The following is an 18,430-nucleotide window of genomic DNA, read 5'->3' as shown; positions in this document are numbered from 1 at the left end:
TAAATTACTTGAATTACTTCTGTAAAATCAAGCACAAGCAGGTCTGTAAGAAAGACAGACCACGATGTATTTTAGTGTTTTTTCCTGATATTGGTTTAGAAAAAAAGAAGGGGGGGGGTTATGTATCATGGTATTTATCTCTTGATGTACTTTTTTTGTCAATTACTCAATAGCGAGATTTGCTGAGAACTTTTGAAAAGCAATCTTTTTTCTGTGAAGTATAAAAATAAAAATTATAAGCTTAATATTATATTTAATATTTAAATATAGTCAAATACTTATTCTGGCCAAAATTGTCATACTAGGGTGCCTAAAGGCTGTTAAAAAGTGGTGTGATGTTCAAAGGTGCTGAGTCCTCTGTTACATACTTTAGGTGGTCCTCAGGAAAAGAATTCTCCCCTCTTGGAGAACTAAGTAGCAGAGTAACTTTCCTACACCTTTTGGATGCATCCTAAGGTCTGACTTATCAAAGTCCTGTTACTAGGACTCTTAGGAAGTTGCAAGAGAGAGCCTATCTGTAAACATAAGATGATGTTCAAAACTGAATATGTTCCATTTTATATTGTGACAAAGTTCTTCCTCTACCTTGGTGGGTCCTGCGCTTATTGGCAGATTTGCTCACCTCAGTGATCTTCCCCTCTGGTGGAACCCACAGTATCTGGGTCAACTCCTCCTGTGTCTGATCAGGAATTGGGAGGTTGGGGGGGAACCCGGGCCCGCCCTCTACTCTGGGTTCCAGCCCAGGGCCCTGTGGATTGCAGCTGTCTATAGTGCCTCCTGTAACAGCTGCATGACAACTACAACTCCCTGGGCTACTTCCCCATGGCCTCCTCCAAACACCTTCTTTATCCTCACCACAGGACCTTCCTCCTGGTGTCTGATAACGCTTGTACTCCTTAGTCCTCCAGCAGCACACCCTCTCACTCTCAGCTTCTTGTGCCTCTTGCTCCCAGCTCCTCACATGCACACCACAAACTGAAGTGAGCTCCTTTTTAAACCCAGGTGCCCTGATTAGCCTGCCTTGATTGGCTGCAGGTGTTCTAATCAGCCTGTCTGCCTTAATTGGTTCTAGCAGGTTCCTGATTACTCTAGTGCAGCCCCTGCTCTGGTCACTCAGGGAACAGAAAACTACTCATCCAGTGACCAGTATATTTTCCCTCTGCCAGACTCCTGTACCCCACTGGTCTGGGTCTGTCACATAATCTTATTTGTTGTCTCCTTTTTTACTATTAATCAGAATTTTCCTTATGATTTTATCTTTCCTAAACTTACTCATACATTCACAGATTCCAAGGCCAGAAGTGACCACTGTGATCATCCAGACTGACTGTATAACATAGGCCATAAAACTTTTCCAAGCTAATTCTTAGAGCATAGCTTTTAGAAAAGCACCCAATCTTGATTTTAAAATGGTCAGTGATGGAAAATCCACCATCTAGTTTGGTAAGTTCTTCCAATGGTTAATTACTCTTAATAATTTATGCCTTCTTTTCCAGTGTGAATTTGTATAGCTTCAACTTCTAGCCATTGGATCATGTTATACCCATCTCTGCTAGAATGTAGAGCCCTTTATTAAATATTTGTTCTCCATGTAAGTATTTATAGGCTGTAATCGAGTCACCCCTTAACCTTCTCTATGAGTTAAATAGATAGACTCAAGGAGCTCAATCACTCTAAGGCATGTTTTCTCATTCTTTAATCATTCTCATGGCTCTTATTTGAACCATCTCCAATTTATCAACATCCTCCTGAACTGTGGACACTAGTATTAGACATAGTATTTCAGTTGTGGCTGCACCAGTGCCAAATACAGAGGTAAAATAACCTCTCTACTGCTATTTGAGATTCTCTTATTTATGCATCCAAGGATTGCATTAATCTTTTTGGCAAAAGCTTCACAATGGGAGCTCATGTTCAGCTGATTGTCCACCACAACCCAAAATCTTTTTGAGAGTCACTGGTTCCAGGTAGAGTTCCCACATGTTCGAAGTACGGCCTACAATCTTTGTTCCTAGATGTATACATTTACCCATGTTAAAATACATATTGTTTGCTTGCTCCCGTTTTACCAAGTGATCCAAATTCCTCTATATTAGTGATCTGTCCTCTTCATTATTTGCCACCCTCCCAATATTTGTGTGATCTGCAAACTTTATCAGTGATGATTTCATATTTTCTTCCAGTTAATTAATAAAAATGTTAAATAGCACAGGGTCAAGAACCAACCCATTCACTGATGATTCCCCATTTACAATTATTTGAGATCTAACAGTTAGTCAGCTTTTATTCCATTATAGTGTACCATATTAATTTTATATCTTTCTTTTATCAAAATGTCATGTGGTACCAAGTCAACTGCCTAACAAAAGTCTAAGTGTATTACATCAACCTTACTTTTATCAACCAAATGTGTAATCTCATCCAAAAAAGATATCTATTTTCCATAAATCCACATTGATTAGCATTAGATATATACCCCTACTTTAATTCTTTTTTAACTGAGTCCCATAGCAGCAGCTCCATTTATCTTGCCTGGGATCAATGTCAGACTGACAGGATTATAATTACCCACATCATCTATTTACCCTTTTAAAATATTGGCTCAACATTAGCTTTCTTCCACTCTTCTGGAACTTCCCTGGTGTACTAAAATTTAATGAAAATCAACATTAATGGTGCAGCAAGCTCCTTGGCCAGCTCTTTTAAAACTCATTGATGCAAGTTATCCAGAGTCGCTAATTGTAAATTGTCTAATTGTAGTAGCTGTTGTTCAACATCCTCCTGAGATACTAGTAGGATGGAAAGTGATCTTATATGTTCTTACATCTTCAACTTTTTCCCAAAAACAGAACAGAAACATTTATTGAATACTTCTGCCTTTTCTGTATGAATGTTGATAATTCTAACATTTCCATCTAGTAATGGATCAAAGTCATTGTTAGGATTATTTTTGTTCTTAACATATTTAAAAAATTCCTACTTATTGTCCTTAACTCTGGTGGGCACACATTTCTTCAAATGTCCCTCTGCTTCCCTACAATTGTCTACAATTCCTAGCTTCAGATTTACATTCATTACTATCAGCTTCTCATTTCTTCCATTTGTTACATTTAAAAAAATATAGAGAGAGAGCTTCCTTTACTTCCCTTCTAAACCAGGTCAATTTTTTAAACTAATATAACCTTCTTCCTTGATTGTGGTTTTTTGGCATCTAGTTAAGTTTTATCAAACAATTCCCAATTATTGTTCACATTTTTCTGATTTAATTCTTCCACGCAGCTGCTCTGGCTCAATTTTTTTTTCAGCTTTGTAAAATTAGCCCTTATAAAGCACCCAGTATATATAACACTGGATGAGACTTTATTCTGTTTGCATATTATAAATGTGATCAAGTCATGATCATTTGTACCTAAGTTACTGTTCATTTTTAATTCTGTGATCGGTTCCTCTTTTTCTGTCAGACGATGTCAAATATAGAATTCTCCCATGTTAGATGTCTTGTTTAAGCAACGTTCGAGTTTCAGATCCACATGAGAGGATCCTAAGTATGAAGGTTTTATAAATCTGTAATTTTGTATATTGTAGGCCTGGCTTTACATAAGTAACTTGCCTCATTTCTTAGTGCCTTAAGTAGAAAGCTGATGGAAGATTAAGTTGGCATAACAAGCAGTATGCTGGAGTCAGGCTGGCTAGCTAAGAGCAGCAAGAACATCCTGGTATTATTAAACAAGCCTAAATATAAAATAAGGTAAAGGTCAGATTATGCATGGATAGCACATGGATAGAGCATGCTGTATGAGGATTGGTTCCTGTAAAGTAACCAGCTTGTCCATGAAGTGTATAGCTAGGAACTAGTTTTGTTAGAAATATATATAAGGAAAAGTTTTGTTGCATGACTTTGTATCTGTGATGTTCATTGCATCCACCCACTGCATTTGAGTCTGATCAAGTCAGTGTAGCTTTACTAGTGTGCAAATAAAGGAACCTGAGTGAGTTTGGAGTCAAATTAAGTTTTTGGGGGACCAAGTGGAAGAGGTCTTGGGGGAACCCAACATATATAGTTCCATCTTCTTTTGGCTCCAGACCCTGTGCTAGATCCTTTATGACTAAGGCTGCTAAAACAATTCTCTTTAGGATGGTTGGCTGACTGTGCCCATTTGATGACAATTTACTACTGAGAGAAGTCATCTATTACTTACAGTTTGTCTGGAAGCACAGACGTCTTGCACCAACTTCTGGATTTTTGTTTTTGCCAAAATAAAACCCTTAGCCCAAAGGCAGCTGCTTTGTGCTGGAAGCTCTCCAGTGTATCTTTGAAACTGTTTGTGTCCTGCCCAAAGAGGTCAACGTTATTTGCATAATCCAGGTTGGTAAAAGAAGACAAGCCCACAGTTATACCGATATTTGCTTAAATATGTTCAAGGAGCTTATTCACTGTGCAGCACCACAGGGCTCGGGCCAAGACACATCCCTGCTTTACCCCAGATCTAGTGTAAAATCTCTCAGACCTATGGGTTCCCTGAATTATTATGTAGATCTAGAATTAGCCTCAGAAGGATACTGTGAACACAGATGCCTCTTGTATGGCCTTCCACAAGGCAGCTCTATCAATAAAATCTAAGACTGTCTTTAGAACTATCTGGTTAAATTCATGATGGATCTCAGACAAATGAGAGATCAAGTATAGCGTCCATTGTAGATTACCCAGCAGTGAAGTCCGAGTGTTCTGGGAGACATTGTTTCACAAGGAGAGGCTGGAGTCAGGTGAGTAGGACATATGTGAGGACTTCTCTAGGGGCATGGAGCAGAGTTATTGGTCTTTAGCTACCATATCCAGTGCATGAGACTTTACACTTATAGGTGAGACAATGGTCCCTTCCTTCCACTCTGCTGGTACCTTCCCAGTAGTCCAGACCTGGGGAAAAAAGTTGGAGTAATACTACACTCATGGCTCTATTGCACTGCTGAGAAGTTCAGGTGTTATACCTATCTCATAGAACTTGAAGGGACCCTGAGAGGTCAAGTCTAGCCTCCTGCCTTCGCTAGCAGGACCAAGTACTGATTTTGCTCCAGATCCCTAAGTGGCGCCCTCAAGGATTAGAGCTTACAACCCTGGGTTTAGCAGGCCAATGCTCAAACCACTAAGCTATCCCTCCCCTTACTTTTGGGTCTAGTAGCATGCCTGCTCCACAGTTTCTTTATGGCAGAGTGAACCTCTTCCAACACAGATGCAGCTACACAAGTTTCAGGGTCAAGGACTGCATCTCGGGATTGCAAATGTTTTGGAGAATAGGATTAAAATTAAAAATGATCTGGACGAACTGGAGAAATGGTCTGAAATAAATAGGATGAAATCCAATAAGGACAAATACAAAGTATTCCACTTAGGAAAGAACAATCAGTTGCACACATACAAATGGGAAAGGACTGCCTAGGAAGGAGTACTGAGGAAAGGGATCTGGGAGTCATAGTGGATCACAAGCTAAATACAACTCATCAGTGTAACACTGTTACCAAAAGACCCCAAACATCATTCTGGGCTGCATTAACAGGAGCGTTTTAAGCAAGACACAATGAAGTAATTCTTCCTCAATACTCCATGCTGGTTAGGCCTCAACTGGAGTATAGTGTCCAGTTCTGGGTGCCATATTTCAGGAAAGATGTGAAATAATTTGAGGAAGTCCAGAGCAGAGCAACAAAAAATATTAAAGGTCTAGAAAACCTGACCTATGAGGGAAGGTTGAAAAATTGGGTTTGTTTAATCTAGAAAAGAGAAGACAGGGCAGGGGTGAGGTACACGATAACAGTTTTCAAGTACATAAAAGGTTGTTACAAGGAGGAGGGAGAAAAAATGTTTTCTTTAAACTCTGAAGATAGGAGAAGAAGAAATGGGCTTAAATTGAAGCAAGGCTGGTTTAGGTTGGACATTAGAAAATCTTCCTGTCAGAGTAGTTAAGCACTGGAATAAATTGCCTAGGAAGGTTGTGAAATCTCTGTCATTGGAGATTGTTAAAATTAGATTAGACAAACACCAGTCAAGGATGGTCTAGATAACACTTAGTCCTGCCTTGAGTGCAGAGGACAGGACTAGAAGATCTGTCAAGGTCCTTACGATTCTATGATCTACTGCTAATGCAACCAGATCTGGACATGGAGTTCCTTCAGGAAGGTTAAGTGCAGACTCATAATATTCTTTGTACCTTTGCAGAACTTTTTCTTGTTTATGAGCATAGACCTGATGCAAAGTTTGCAATTTATGAGATCTAATTCCTGTATCTGTCTCTTTTGTCAAGTTCTCAAAAATAAGCTTTATGATCCACTTTTGCTCTCACTTAGAAAATACTTTGTAAATGTTTGTTTGGTGTCATCATAGCACTGTCTGGCTTCAGGTTTCTTTTGCAAAATTTGAACTGTCTCAATTGCACAGCCAGGGGCATTGCTTGTAGGTTATGGGATGGCATCTATGGCTTCTGAGATGCCTGTTCTTACGGCCGTTTAGGCTAATTCTACATCAACCAGAAGAGTACCTAGTGCATCAAATTTGTTTTTCACTGTGACATGTTAGCAAGTGCTGAATTTTTACATGTGTTGTGCCTCTAATTTGGTTGAAATTGAGCAGCAAATGCCATTTTAGTCACAAAAAGATGATGACTAGTGTTTGCCAGGGCTTCTGCACCTCTGTCGTCCCAGTATGACATTGCTATACTACAATTCTGGACTAATACAGGTCCAGCTCATTCCTCGTCTGGCCACTGTTGGATAGCCAAGTTTCCTGATAGATCTCTAAGCGCCTGAACAAACTGCCAGTAAAGGTAATGTTGTGAGAAGCACAAAAGGACTGTAATCTCAGTGTTGTCATTTATTGCTCTGGAGCAAAATGGCCCAAGAATAGCTCTGAACCCATTTCTGGGATGACGCGATACATCATGATGTCTCCAAGTATAATAAGTTGCATGTGCAGAAGAACAGATTGCATCATTGCTGTCAGTTGCTGATAGAATTCACCTTTAATAGCATCTGTAGCTTCCTGAGTGGGGGAGTAGACTACAGTGATGGACAGCAACCCATAGCAATGCCTCTGCTGTATAACAGTCAATCAGAAATAGGGTCCCATGTTGTGAGTGATTGATTAAAAAGTGGTTGGAGGATGAGTGCCATCTTGTTTATATGCCTGGTTCCTCCAGAATACAGTAGACTTGCATTCACCACAAAATGTTGACCTTTATTCATGAGTCTCACCCTGGCTATTCCAGCAACTGCAATGTTGTATCATTTCAACTCTTGGACTAGAGAAACCTGGTAATGACCTCATTTAGGGTTAGTACATTTCAGGTGGAAAATCTGTGGATGATACAGGCATTATGGAGTTTGGCGTAAAATGTGGACCATATTTCATTGAACACCCATTGGCTTGCTGTTTCCCCTTGTGACAGAGGAGATGTAGAGTAGTGACTTTGTTTGGGGACACCAAGCCCCTTCTCAGAAACCCTTTTGCACACAGCAGATGGTTCTGAGGTTGTAGCTCTTCCACCTTCACCACAGTTTGGGAAATAATTTCCCCTCCTCTAGATCAGCTGTTGGCCTTCACTTGTAACCCTGAGCAGGTCCCTGTAGCGGAGTGGCTATCCGCTCCCGCCTGGTGGGGCTTTAAAACAGCCCTGGGAAGGGGCTTTTGGCTGAGCTGACTAGGAAAGTGGCTGCAGCTGGGGGCCACGCCCCAAACTGAAGCCCTGGGGCTTATAAGAAGCAGGGAAGCCAGAGCCCAGAGAGAGTCTCTCTCTGCCTGCAGAGAGGGATGGGCCTGGCTGCTTAGCTGGAGGCTAGATACCTGAGGGAAGCAGTGCTGGGGAATAGGCTGAGGAGCCAGGGAAGCTCTAGCCAGGACAGCCCCAGGCTGCGGCCTAGCGAAGGGCCATAGGTACTGTGGGTTGCAGAGGGCAGCCCAGGGGTAGGACGAAGCAGCAGGTCCAAACCCCCTTTGCCTGTGATGAGTGGGCTGATACTGCAGTCTGCCCCAGGGTGTGGGGCTAGACCATGACTGTCAGTAGCCACTACTGAGGCAAGGCGGGGATAGTAGCGTGGGGTTCCCCTGGGAGGGGGAGACCCAATTATAGATAGGGGGCACCGGGTCCAGGGAGGGACGCCGGGGCCAGAGAACAGGCGGGTCACCAGCCTGCCGGGGGCGCTCCAGGGCCGGACCGAGGGACATTCCGGGACCCACCAGCAGGAGGCGCGGCAGGGGTGAGTACCACCCGCGTACAGTGGCACCTGACCAGGAACCTTTAGAACCGCCCCCGATACAAAGGGCCAGGGCAAGGACTGTGGGATAGTTGCCCCGAAGTAGAGACTTGAAAAGAAGGTGGAGAAACTGAGGCAGGGAGAAATGGATCCCTGTTATACTGGGGTCTTCTTGGTAGAGACTCCAGGTGTTGTCCCAGGGTGGGGTTTTGAGGCAGCGCCCCAGTGGAAGGGGGCTGGAGACCCACAGGGACTGTGGGAGGTGCAATGGGCCCTCCAAGGACAGTTGGCCCAGCTGGTGGAGGAACGGCGGGCCATGCAGAAACTCCTGCGGCAGGTTTTCAGGAGGGACCGCCGAGGACCGCGGGAGGAGCCCGGCCCTAGGGCCAGGAGGCCTAGGGCAGAAAGAAGGACTTGTTTTGTCTGTGCCATGAGCGGGCACATAAAACGAGACTGTCCCTATGGGGCTGGGGGCAGGGTGCCTCACCCCAGATTGGGACAAAACCCAGTCCCTCAGACGGCACGCTGGGTGAGGGAACCCAGGCGGATGCGGGTGTGTTGGGCCTGTGAGAGGCGGGGCCACTTTTGGCGGGACTGCCTGGCCCAGAGGAACACAACCCAGGGCAACCCAGGAAGGGTTGGCCCAGAGAAGGACAGAGGTAAGAATCAGGGGGCCTGGGCAACACTGAGGCGGGGAGCCTGTTGGCATTGCCGGGAGCAGGGCCACCTGAAGAAGGACTGCCCCCTAGTGGGGAGGGCAACACAGCTGGAGGCAGCCGGGAGAGTGGCTGACCGGCCAGTGGGCCACCCAGGGGAGGTGGTGAAGACCGCAGCTGGGATGGTGGGGACCCTGCGAGAGCGTCAGACCCAGACCATCGCCAGGGAGGTCATGAACAAGGAGACCCAGACGGAGTGGGCCCAACAAGAGGCTGGGGCCCAGGAGCAACGTGTCCAGGGGACAAAATGGACACAGGTGGTGCTGGGACAGGCCACTAAGGGAACCCAGACCCTGAGGGAAGAAGGCCTGGGGGACTCAAATTTACGGGCACGGCTCGAAGCTACAGAGCGGGCCCTCCGCGAGTCTAAAGCGAGTCGTGTGGAGCTCGCTAAGGAATATGAGGCCGTTGTGGATGAGGAGGTCCGCCTGAGGAAGCTGCTGCAGGACTCGGAGAAGAAGCGAGTGGCCCTGGAGGCATCTGGGCGCCTGAGCCAGGCCAAGAAAACTCCCTATCCCCAAGGGTGGGGGTTTTAAGGGGGGAGGTATGTAGCGGAGTGGCTATCCGCTCCCGCCTGGTGGGGCTTTAAAACAGCCCTGGGAAGGGGCTTTTGGCTGAGCTGACTAGGAAAGTGGCTGCAGCTGGGGCCACGCCCCAAACTGAAGCCCTGGGGATTATAAGAGGCAGGAAAGCCAGAGCCCAGGCAGAGTCTCTCTCTGCCTGCAGAGAGGGATGGGCCTGGCTGCTTAGCTGGAGGCTAGATACCTGAGGGAAGCAGTGCTGGGGAATAGGCTGAGGAGCCAGGGAAGCTCTAGCCAGGACAGCCCCAGGCTGCGGCCTAGCGAAGGGCCATAGGTACTGTGGGTTGCAGAGGGCAGCCCAGGGGTAGGACGAAGCAGCAGGTCCAAACCCCCTTTGCCTGTGATGAGTGGGCTGATACTGCAGTCTGCCCCAGGGTGTGGGGCTAGACCATGACTGTCAGTAGCCACTACTGAGGCAAGGCGGGGATAGTAGCGTGGGGTTCCCCTGGGAGGGGGAGACCCAATTATAGATAGGGGGCACCGGGTCCAGGGAGGGACGCCGGGGCCAGAGAACAGGCGGGTCACCAGCCTGCCGGGGGCGCTCCAGGGCCGGACCGAGGGACATTCCGGGACCCACCAGCAGGAGGCGCGGCAGGGGTGAGTACCGCCCGCTTACAGTCCCCTTATTGGATACTACTGGCCAGAGCTGGTAGTTTATCTGATCCCTCTTGATCTTTTTTTTTTCAGATGAAATATAATATGGGTTTGAGCCAACTCTTATTTGTAAAACTGAAGCCTTCCACCCTGATCATGAATCATTATATTATCTTCAGTTTTTCAATAGATATTTCTTTGGCTGGAATTAGATATCCATGGTCAGTAAATGCTAGTTAATGTTCGTTCATGTTGCACTTCTTATACGTTTTTTTGTTTCTTTTATCTCTGCAGTATTTACACTTTCAGAAGGTTGTTGTCTAAGGCCCTGACTCAACAAAACACACATGTACTTAACTAACTTCAGTGGAACATAAGTAAGCACTTAATTTCTTTGCAGAATAGAGATGGGATTACTCACCTGCTCAATCAGGCCTAAATTCATAAAATGAGCACAAACAAGGTTGGTTGAAGTATTAAGTGAGCCAGATACTAGGTGAGCCAGATATTAAAATATTAGTGGGGTAGGACTTTCAAACATGCCTAACATTGGCCTAGCTCTGCTCCCACTAAAGTCAATAGCAAAATTCCCATTAATTCACAGTGAATTAGACCCAGATATCACACTTTTGAAAATCCCAACCTAGACATTCTACGTGCTATTTTACTCATTATAAAACACATTTCCTAACACTGAGAATAACTAGAATATGAAATAATTTCATAGGCAGTAGTGAAATCTCCATTACTTGAGTTATTTAAACAGATTGGGTAAGGAAATTAAAAATATAGTGAAGGGAACAAATCTATACCGGAAGAAGAATGGAAAAGGTCATTTTATAGGTTTTTTCCACTGCTCATATGATTTTCTCAGAAATGCAACCTTTCCATAGCAGTATTAAAAAAAGAGACCTTTGCTTTTCTAAGGAAAGTACAGAAGATGACCTCTCCTCTCTCATATTTCATTACAACAGAAAAAGGGAAACAACACAGTTGTACTGTTTATTTTCTTTTGACACCTAGTGCACTTAAGCCGTGACTGCTGTAGCAGCAGCTGCTCTCTGAAATATTGAAATGAGCCTGACAGGGCTCATGTATTGTGACTTGTCCCTTTTCTCCTCAACATTACCAATGGAAGACTGAGATAATGATGACTACTTTCACGAGCATAGCCAGTACTAAACAAGGTAGCTATACTTCGTATTTGTCACATTTTATGCTCATATATTTCTAAATGAAACGGCATGAATTGGAAATCAACTGGAGATTCAAGAAATACACTCTTTATAGAGTTGCCCCTTTTTGTCCCAAGCAGTTAGTCAAAATTCAGGGCCCTGGGGGTGTTCCAGTTGGAAATAGAAACTGATGATGTCTGGTATTTTCTGCAATCTTGTTTATTTACAAGTAATGTACAATGTCCTGTACATTACCATGAGCAGAGGAGCAGTTTCTTAGCTTATAAATCCTAAAGTTCTTTAGCCAATATCAGATCCAAAAAACTCCATCCCAGCTCCCGCCCACCCCATTTCTCTGTGCAAAACAATACTCCGCCAAAAGCTCCTGAGCACGTTCACACTCATCTTTTTGACTTAACTGTAAGCATAAGCCCTCACCTATGTTATTTGAAGGGTGAGTTCACACTTATCAACCTCAATGGGGGTTTTAACTCAACTCAACTCATAACAAGGATTCATCCAGCTCATAACCATATGTTTTCATCATGATGATGGAATCCTAGGTTTTCAGATGTGGAGTGGTGGTTGATTCTACCAGATATCACATATGTAAGTTACTTTCATAGCCAGGGCACTCATCTGAAATCCGGAAACTTCAAAGGGAAATTAAAAAAAAAAGCGGCAGGAAACAGATATGCAGGATAAACTCAAACTTCAGAGTTCACTAGACAATAAGAGAAAAAAAATGGTCTGTTCAATTGGAAATGACAGCCAATATCTAAATGTTCAAAAACAGAACTATATATTGTAGAGATAGGATAGAGTGGGATATGCTACTCACTGGTCTGGCTACTTGCAGCCTAAACATTCCCCAGCTAACCCACCTATCTAGCTTAACGACAGGTGCTTTAGACATGTGTATAGTATCTATCATGGTTGCAGGGCTAGCTGCACCTCTGCCCCTTTATTAGTGTCTCCAAGAGCACCTAGCTCAGGTCTGAGGTCTCTTGCCCTTAACTGTCTTGGGGTAGAATCATGTAATTCTTCCACTGGGATCTAATTACAGTACCCTGTGCATACCAAGCACTTATCACCCTTCAGGTCCAGCTGAGTTTTGGGCTTCTGCATTTCCTCCTTTTGTGAACCTGTGAACTGCGATTTAGTGATCAACAGCCTTCTTAAAACAAAGTATTTTTATGTATCAGTTGGAATAATGCATTAGAGATTAAAAAAGAGGATCTTATCTCAGCATATTTAGTCTCATCTCATCTTATGCTTCACCACAAGCTAAATTACATAGGATTCCCTCTTAAAATACAAGAGAATAGAACAGAACCAAGTTACATTATTTTAGGAAGTCAAAAAAATGGGCTCTTGGGACCCAGCCTGGACTCAGCTTGTTTCCTAGATAACAACCAGTCTGTTCCTCCTATTTCAAGGAAACTGAGTTTTCTGAAAGCCACCACCCTCACCATTTGTCTGGGCTCAAGAACCATATTGCTCAATGGTGTCCTTTTTACAGGGCCAAGATATTAATTCATGCTTTTGCATCAAACTGGTTTTCCCAGTGGACCAGCAAGGCCATGTAGAGAAATACCCCTGTGATGGTCTAACTACCCAACCATGGAGCAAACTATTTACACTATTGGCTTGTATTCACTGATCTTGTGACTGGTTCTATATGTGAGTGCATAGGAACTTCTGTTTCCCTCTGATAGTCTAACATACCATCCCAACTATATTGGGGGATACAGATCACTAATCATTACCAAGCAGCCTACTGTTCATCACAGAATCTAAGCACCATGCAAAAGGTGTAAAAAGAAGGCACAAACAGTTCTAAAAGGTACTTTTCTCTTTCTTTCACATAGTTCCAGTGAGTATGTGGATATTTTTATTTCATGGGACTCATTGCTAAGGAAACAGTTTATTGACAAGCATGTGTATTTCTGATGTGAGCACACTTGAAAGCTTGGTCTTGCAGGTAAGGTACTAGACTGGATGGCAATCAGAAACTATGGTGAAGGGCACCATATAAGCACCATACAAGATAGACAGTCAGATTTGTAAAAGGGACATAATAATTCCCCTCTCCTATCTCTTGTCTGTCTTGTCTTTTTAGATTGCATGCTTTTTGAGGCAGGACTTCTTTCTGACTATCTATCTGCATGTTTGTGTAATGCCTAGTACAGTAGGGAACTGATCTTAGATGGGGCCTCTAAGTGCTACTGCAATATAATAGGAAAAACAACAAGCATTCTTGGGCTCAATCTGATCTCCTCTGTCCAGGAGTTCCATTAAAGGGTTTTGAGAATCATCACAAACTATTACAGCAAATTGGGCCACTTTTAGAAGAGAGCAATTCATGAAAAACAATAGTTCTGGTCATTTTTTTAAACTGAATAAATGATGACATTTATTAAAAAAATAGAAAAACCCTTTAGTTTGCAACTGACATTTTCATGACCTCTTCGCTGGCCTGTTTTGATCACAGTTTACTTTGATAAAGTATCTCTGCTTCTATGCTTTCAGTGGGCCACCTCAGAAGCTAAGACCACTTTCTTTCCAGAACATTTGAAATCTTGCCTTTTCATCTACTTTTTCATGGAGTAATGGGCAACCTTTTCAAACTTTTTCCTATGAAAGGAGGTTGTGACTTTTCTATTGGGCCAAGTATATACCATGCAGCACTTTGCTCTGCTTTGACTTTTTTCCTTAGTTTCTTGTGTGCATACTTGGCTCCTCTTGTGAGACTATAAAACTTCAGAGGGATCAGGTTCAAGGATATTTAAAAGCTAAACTGTTTTAGATATTCACCTCTTCTTTCTCTCTCCCTACAAGATTTTGAGCTTTGCCCACAATCTTTAGTGTTCCATCTCAGAAACAAACTCTGATTTTCTTTGTTATGGGTCCATATAACTGCAATAATTTATTTTTAATTTTATACAATAACTAAAAATCAGCATATGGGGTACCCAAGACCAGTAATACATCACATAGTAATCACCCAAAAGGAGAGAGTATTCCCAAAAAGCACAGTAAAAGGGCAAATCATACAGCAAAATAGTATCCAATGTACTTAGTCCTCAGCCATGTACTAGACTTTCTATCTGGTCATTTATACTGGAGCTCATCACTACGTTATCTGGGAACCATAGCATAAAAACCACACATCCCAGATGGAGGGTGAAGGAAGTAGCCTAGAGATGTCTAGAATCTGGAGAGGTACAAAGTATCTGAAAGAGACCTTAGCAATAGTTTTCTAGTATCTAATATTATTTATCCCATAGCCTCCATCAGGAACAGGTCCTCATTTTGTTAGGCGTTGTAGAAACATAAATGGTACCTGCCTCAAAGAGTTGTCTACATATCTGGCCCTGTTAATTCATCTTCTCATTATTCTTTTTTTTTTTAATCTTCCTCATCTTCCTTATTCTTAGAGTTAAACCCTGTCTTAAATTAGGTGTGAACTCGAATAATAGAAATCTAACAATAATTATTTCAAACAAGCATTTTTGTGCTTTCTCCCATGGTGACCTCACACATGGGAGGAGCTCCTTTTAACATCTGCAAAACTGCTCCATTCTGTTTCTTCAAATCCCTCCTTAAAACTCAGAAGGGCTATGATACCTATAAAATACTTGACAATGATAAGGCAGCTAGTGTGCAGAGACCACTGCCTATCATGCTGACTAGTACTGTCTCATTGTTTCCCTGTACTCTCTAGGCTGTGTGTATCCACCTATTGTCTATTGCCATAGGGTTAGACAGTGAAGGGCTGATAACCGATCCCTGTGAACCCAACTAGAAACATACCCACTTGGTGATAATTCCCCATGCCTAACTATATTTTGAGACCTATCGGTTAGCCAGCTTTTAATCCATGTAATGTGTTCCAAATGTCATCTGTCATCAAGTCCTGGTGGTGGAGTGAGTATTAGCCTTATGGATCAGTTTGGGAATGTGCATCATTAAGGAGAGATGCTATGGGAGAAAGTACTATGATGTTTCTGAGAGCAGCAGACAAGCAGGGAGTAGAGACAGACAACACTGCCTGAGCTGAAGGGATGAGGGAACTGACACTATGAATCAAAAAAACATAAGAGTAATGAGCCTTGATGATATGGACAAGAAACATGAATTTGATGCATTGTGCAACAACAGACCTGTTACAGCAAGACTGTGACCCACAGTGAGACTGTCTGCAGATGTGCATTATCCCAGTTGGAGCTCCTGGAGACAATGAGCTGGACTGATGCACAATGCCTCTGGGACTGCTGGGAAAGCATGGCTAGAAGTTTCCTACCACACCCTTTTACTGGGTGCAATATGAGTTTCTAAACTAGCTTCACACTGTTGGTTGAAGTGAAAGGTTGCCATAGCTATGGTCGCACCACTGTTCCTCCCCTTCCCATCTTCTTTGGAAAAGTTGGCACCTAAAGATTAGGATTGTGACCAGTCAGCAAAAGAAGGGTGAGGGTGTAGAGGCTGCTTGTGTCTTTTTTCTTTCTTTGTGTACCCACAAATTTTATATTAAAGAAGCAACAATGCTATCTGCTAAAACGATCATACATGCCATAGCTTTGGTGAATAATTGCCTGCCTTGAAAAAGGCTCTAAACAGCAGATTCAACAGACCATTGCATGGTATCACATCTGCCCATTTCTTAACTACAAGCTGAGGATTGTAAAATAGCTGGCATTCATTTTGGTTCAACGTAGACATATTGCTACTACAATTTTCTTATCCCCCCGCCCCACCTTCCTTTTTTCTTTTTCTTTTTCTCATTCCTAGCATGTAAATTGGTTTCTCACTAATTAAATCTTGAAATGCCTTCTGGCATGGCAGGAGTATTTTGACTTCTGTATTTCTATGAAATTCAATAAAGCATGTGAAAGTTCACTTGAAAAAGTACTGTTTCAAACTTTTAGAAGTTAGCCAATGGCCTTATGATAATGCCCTTGACAGAGACTCATTTTGATTCACCATTTGAAATTAGGTTTGGAAAGGTAGTGGTAACAGATTGTAATCAGACTAACTGGAATCAATTTGCTTACTGTGTTAGTTGAGTTTCCATTCAAATGTAAACCACTGTCAAAGAGGGGTGAGGAAGCTCCACTGCTATGATCACTGGATGGTCCAGGGGAACCTGAAAATCAGAAGGTTTTAACGATTTTAAAATATTAAACAATCCATTATTATTTCAACTGAGGAAGGATTACAATGTGAGAATTGGTGAAATAAGACTTCATACAAAAACAAACACATGATTGCCTTTTAGCATGACAAGCAACGGTATGCATCTGATCATTGGCTGTACTTTACTGGATGAGAAAGATGAAGGCAGTTAGATATCTTTATGTACAGAGTGCTCAATGGGATTACTCACATGTTTAAGTGTTTGTCAGATTAAGCCTTTTTACAGTAAGGTTGAGTTTTTGAAAGCTGAATAGAGAATTTAGCCACACATATCCTATTAAAATTAATAGCTAAATTCCCTAGTCACATGTTAAGGGCATATGCATGCACTGGTTTATAAATACATCTTAGCACTTGGCTTGCATGGTGCCTATTAAGTGGACATGTAAAATTTATTAATGGATCTGGTTTTTTTTGTTGGTGAATGCCTGTTATTTTAGAGAATTGGAGATATTCATTATTTTCATTGGGAAATTAAGTGCAAGAAAATACATTATTGCAATGTTCATATTGCATGGTTATGTGCTCAAAAGCCAACTTTCGAGTTAATTCTTCCTCGTGCATGTATGCATTAGGAGGTTAGCTGTAAATATATTGTTTGATGGCAGCTTATCTGAGATATGTATGTCTATTTAGGTTATAAATAACATATATTATATTAGAAATAGTATGTGATTACATAATTAAATACTATTATAATGCAAATGCCAACGAGCACAGGGTTTAGGTTTTGCTTTTAGATTTAATTCTTCCATTTTTTTTTCATTTGCGTGCTTAATTGTGCAAATTTCACATTGAAATAATGTATGTTTTACATTTAATTTACTATGGCAATCTGAATATATTGACAAAAGCATGTAAAAATCAAACTCACTGCTCCACATTCATTATCACCAAAATTCATTATTCTGTCTGCAGCAATCACTTGAAATTCCTCTTAAATCATTTCTCATTAATAGGCCGATCAAGTCTCTAACTTAATAACACATAACAGAGGATGACAATCATTCATGTCCATATGCCTTTTTTATGCTTCTATTCCATGCACATTTGTTGGGCTTAGCAAAAATGGAAATACATTCATAGAACTGTACAATAAGGCTCATCTTTTCCATAACAATTTATGCACATATTTTAACTAGAGGAGAAAGAAATTATTCAACTTTATTTAATTTTTCCAAGCAGCCATGTCTCTGTGTATCTTGTAAATGTTTTTTATATAGCCAGACGTGCTAAAACCACATTCTATGGGAAAGTTACAGAATAAACCTCTACCAAGTTTTGAACACTACTGGGCATGTTTGGGTTTTTAGTAGTTTCTTCAGGCCTTTAAATCAGTTAAAAAAAGGTATTTAAAATTACTCTAAAATGCCTTATAACAGTGGAAGTTGGCTGATGATCATTATTTAATTAATCATGCTTTCATTTATTTTATAAAATATTTGTGTGGAAGAGTTAGAAACATACAAATATAGCTTATCAAATACATTGCCTAAATTCACAGAATAAAAAAATTCTATAGTTTGTGTGCAGATTGTACTCCAAAAATATCTTTTCTAGACTGGTAGGTTGCCACTCGCACTGGTTTTAATGGATAATATTTAATGGATAATATCTCTGTGGCCCCTGAGGCAGAGGTGGCTCCACGTGCTGCCTCCATCGCTAGCACCGTCCCCTCCGCTCCCATTGCCCAGGAACCGGCTAATGGGAGCTGCGCAGGCGGTGTTTGTGGGTGCGGGCAGCGCATGGAGACCAGCTGCCTCCCTTCCCCCAGGGGCCACAGAGATGTGCCAGCAGTCAGCCACTTCCAGGAGCAGCATGGGGACAGAGCCGGCAGGCAGCCTGCCTGAGCCCTGCAGCACTGTCGACTGGGAGACACCTGTGGTAAGCACCTCCCAGGTGAAGCCTGCACCTCGCACCCCCTCCT

General features: G+C 42.4%; 1 protein-coding gene across 4 annotated transcripts in view; it reads right to left on the bottom strand.

The window, feature by feature from the left end:
- The window catches only part of SNTG2 (syntrophin gamma 2), a 479,465-nt gene that overhangs the window by 137,656 nt on the left and 323,379 nt on the right, over positions 1–18,430 (bottom strand). For all 4 annotated transcript variants that reach the window (XM_039528153.1, XM_039528152.1, XM_039528151.1 and 1 more), the window contains exon 8: positions 16,362–16,453. In XM_039528153.1, coding sequence (XP_039384087.1) covers positions 16,362–16,453 — 92 coding nt within the window. The remainder of the gene's footprint in view (positions 1–16,361; positions 16,454–18,430) is intronic.

This window comes from Mauremys reevesii, linkage group 3, assembly GCF_016161935.1.
Source record: "Mauremys reevesii isolate NIE-2019 linkage group 3, ASM1616193v1, whole genome shotgun sequence".
NCBI classification, from domain to species: domain Eukaryota; kingdom Metazoa; phylum Chordata; order Testudines; family Geoemydidae; genus Mauremys; species Mauremys reevesii.
This window is presented reverse-complemented; position numbering and strand designations above follow the sequence as displayed.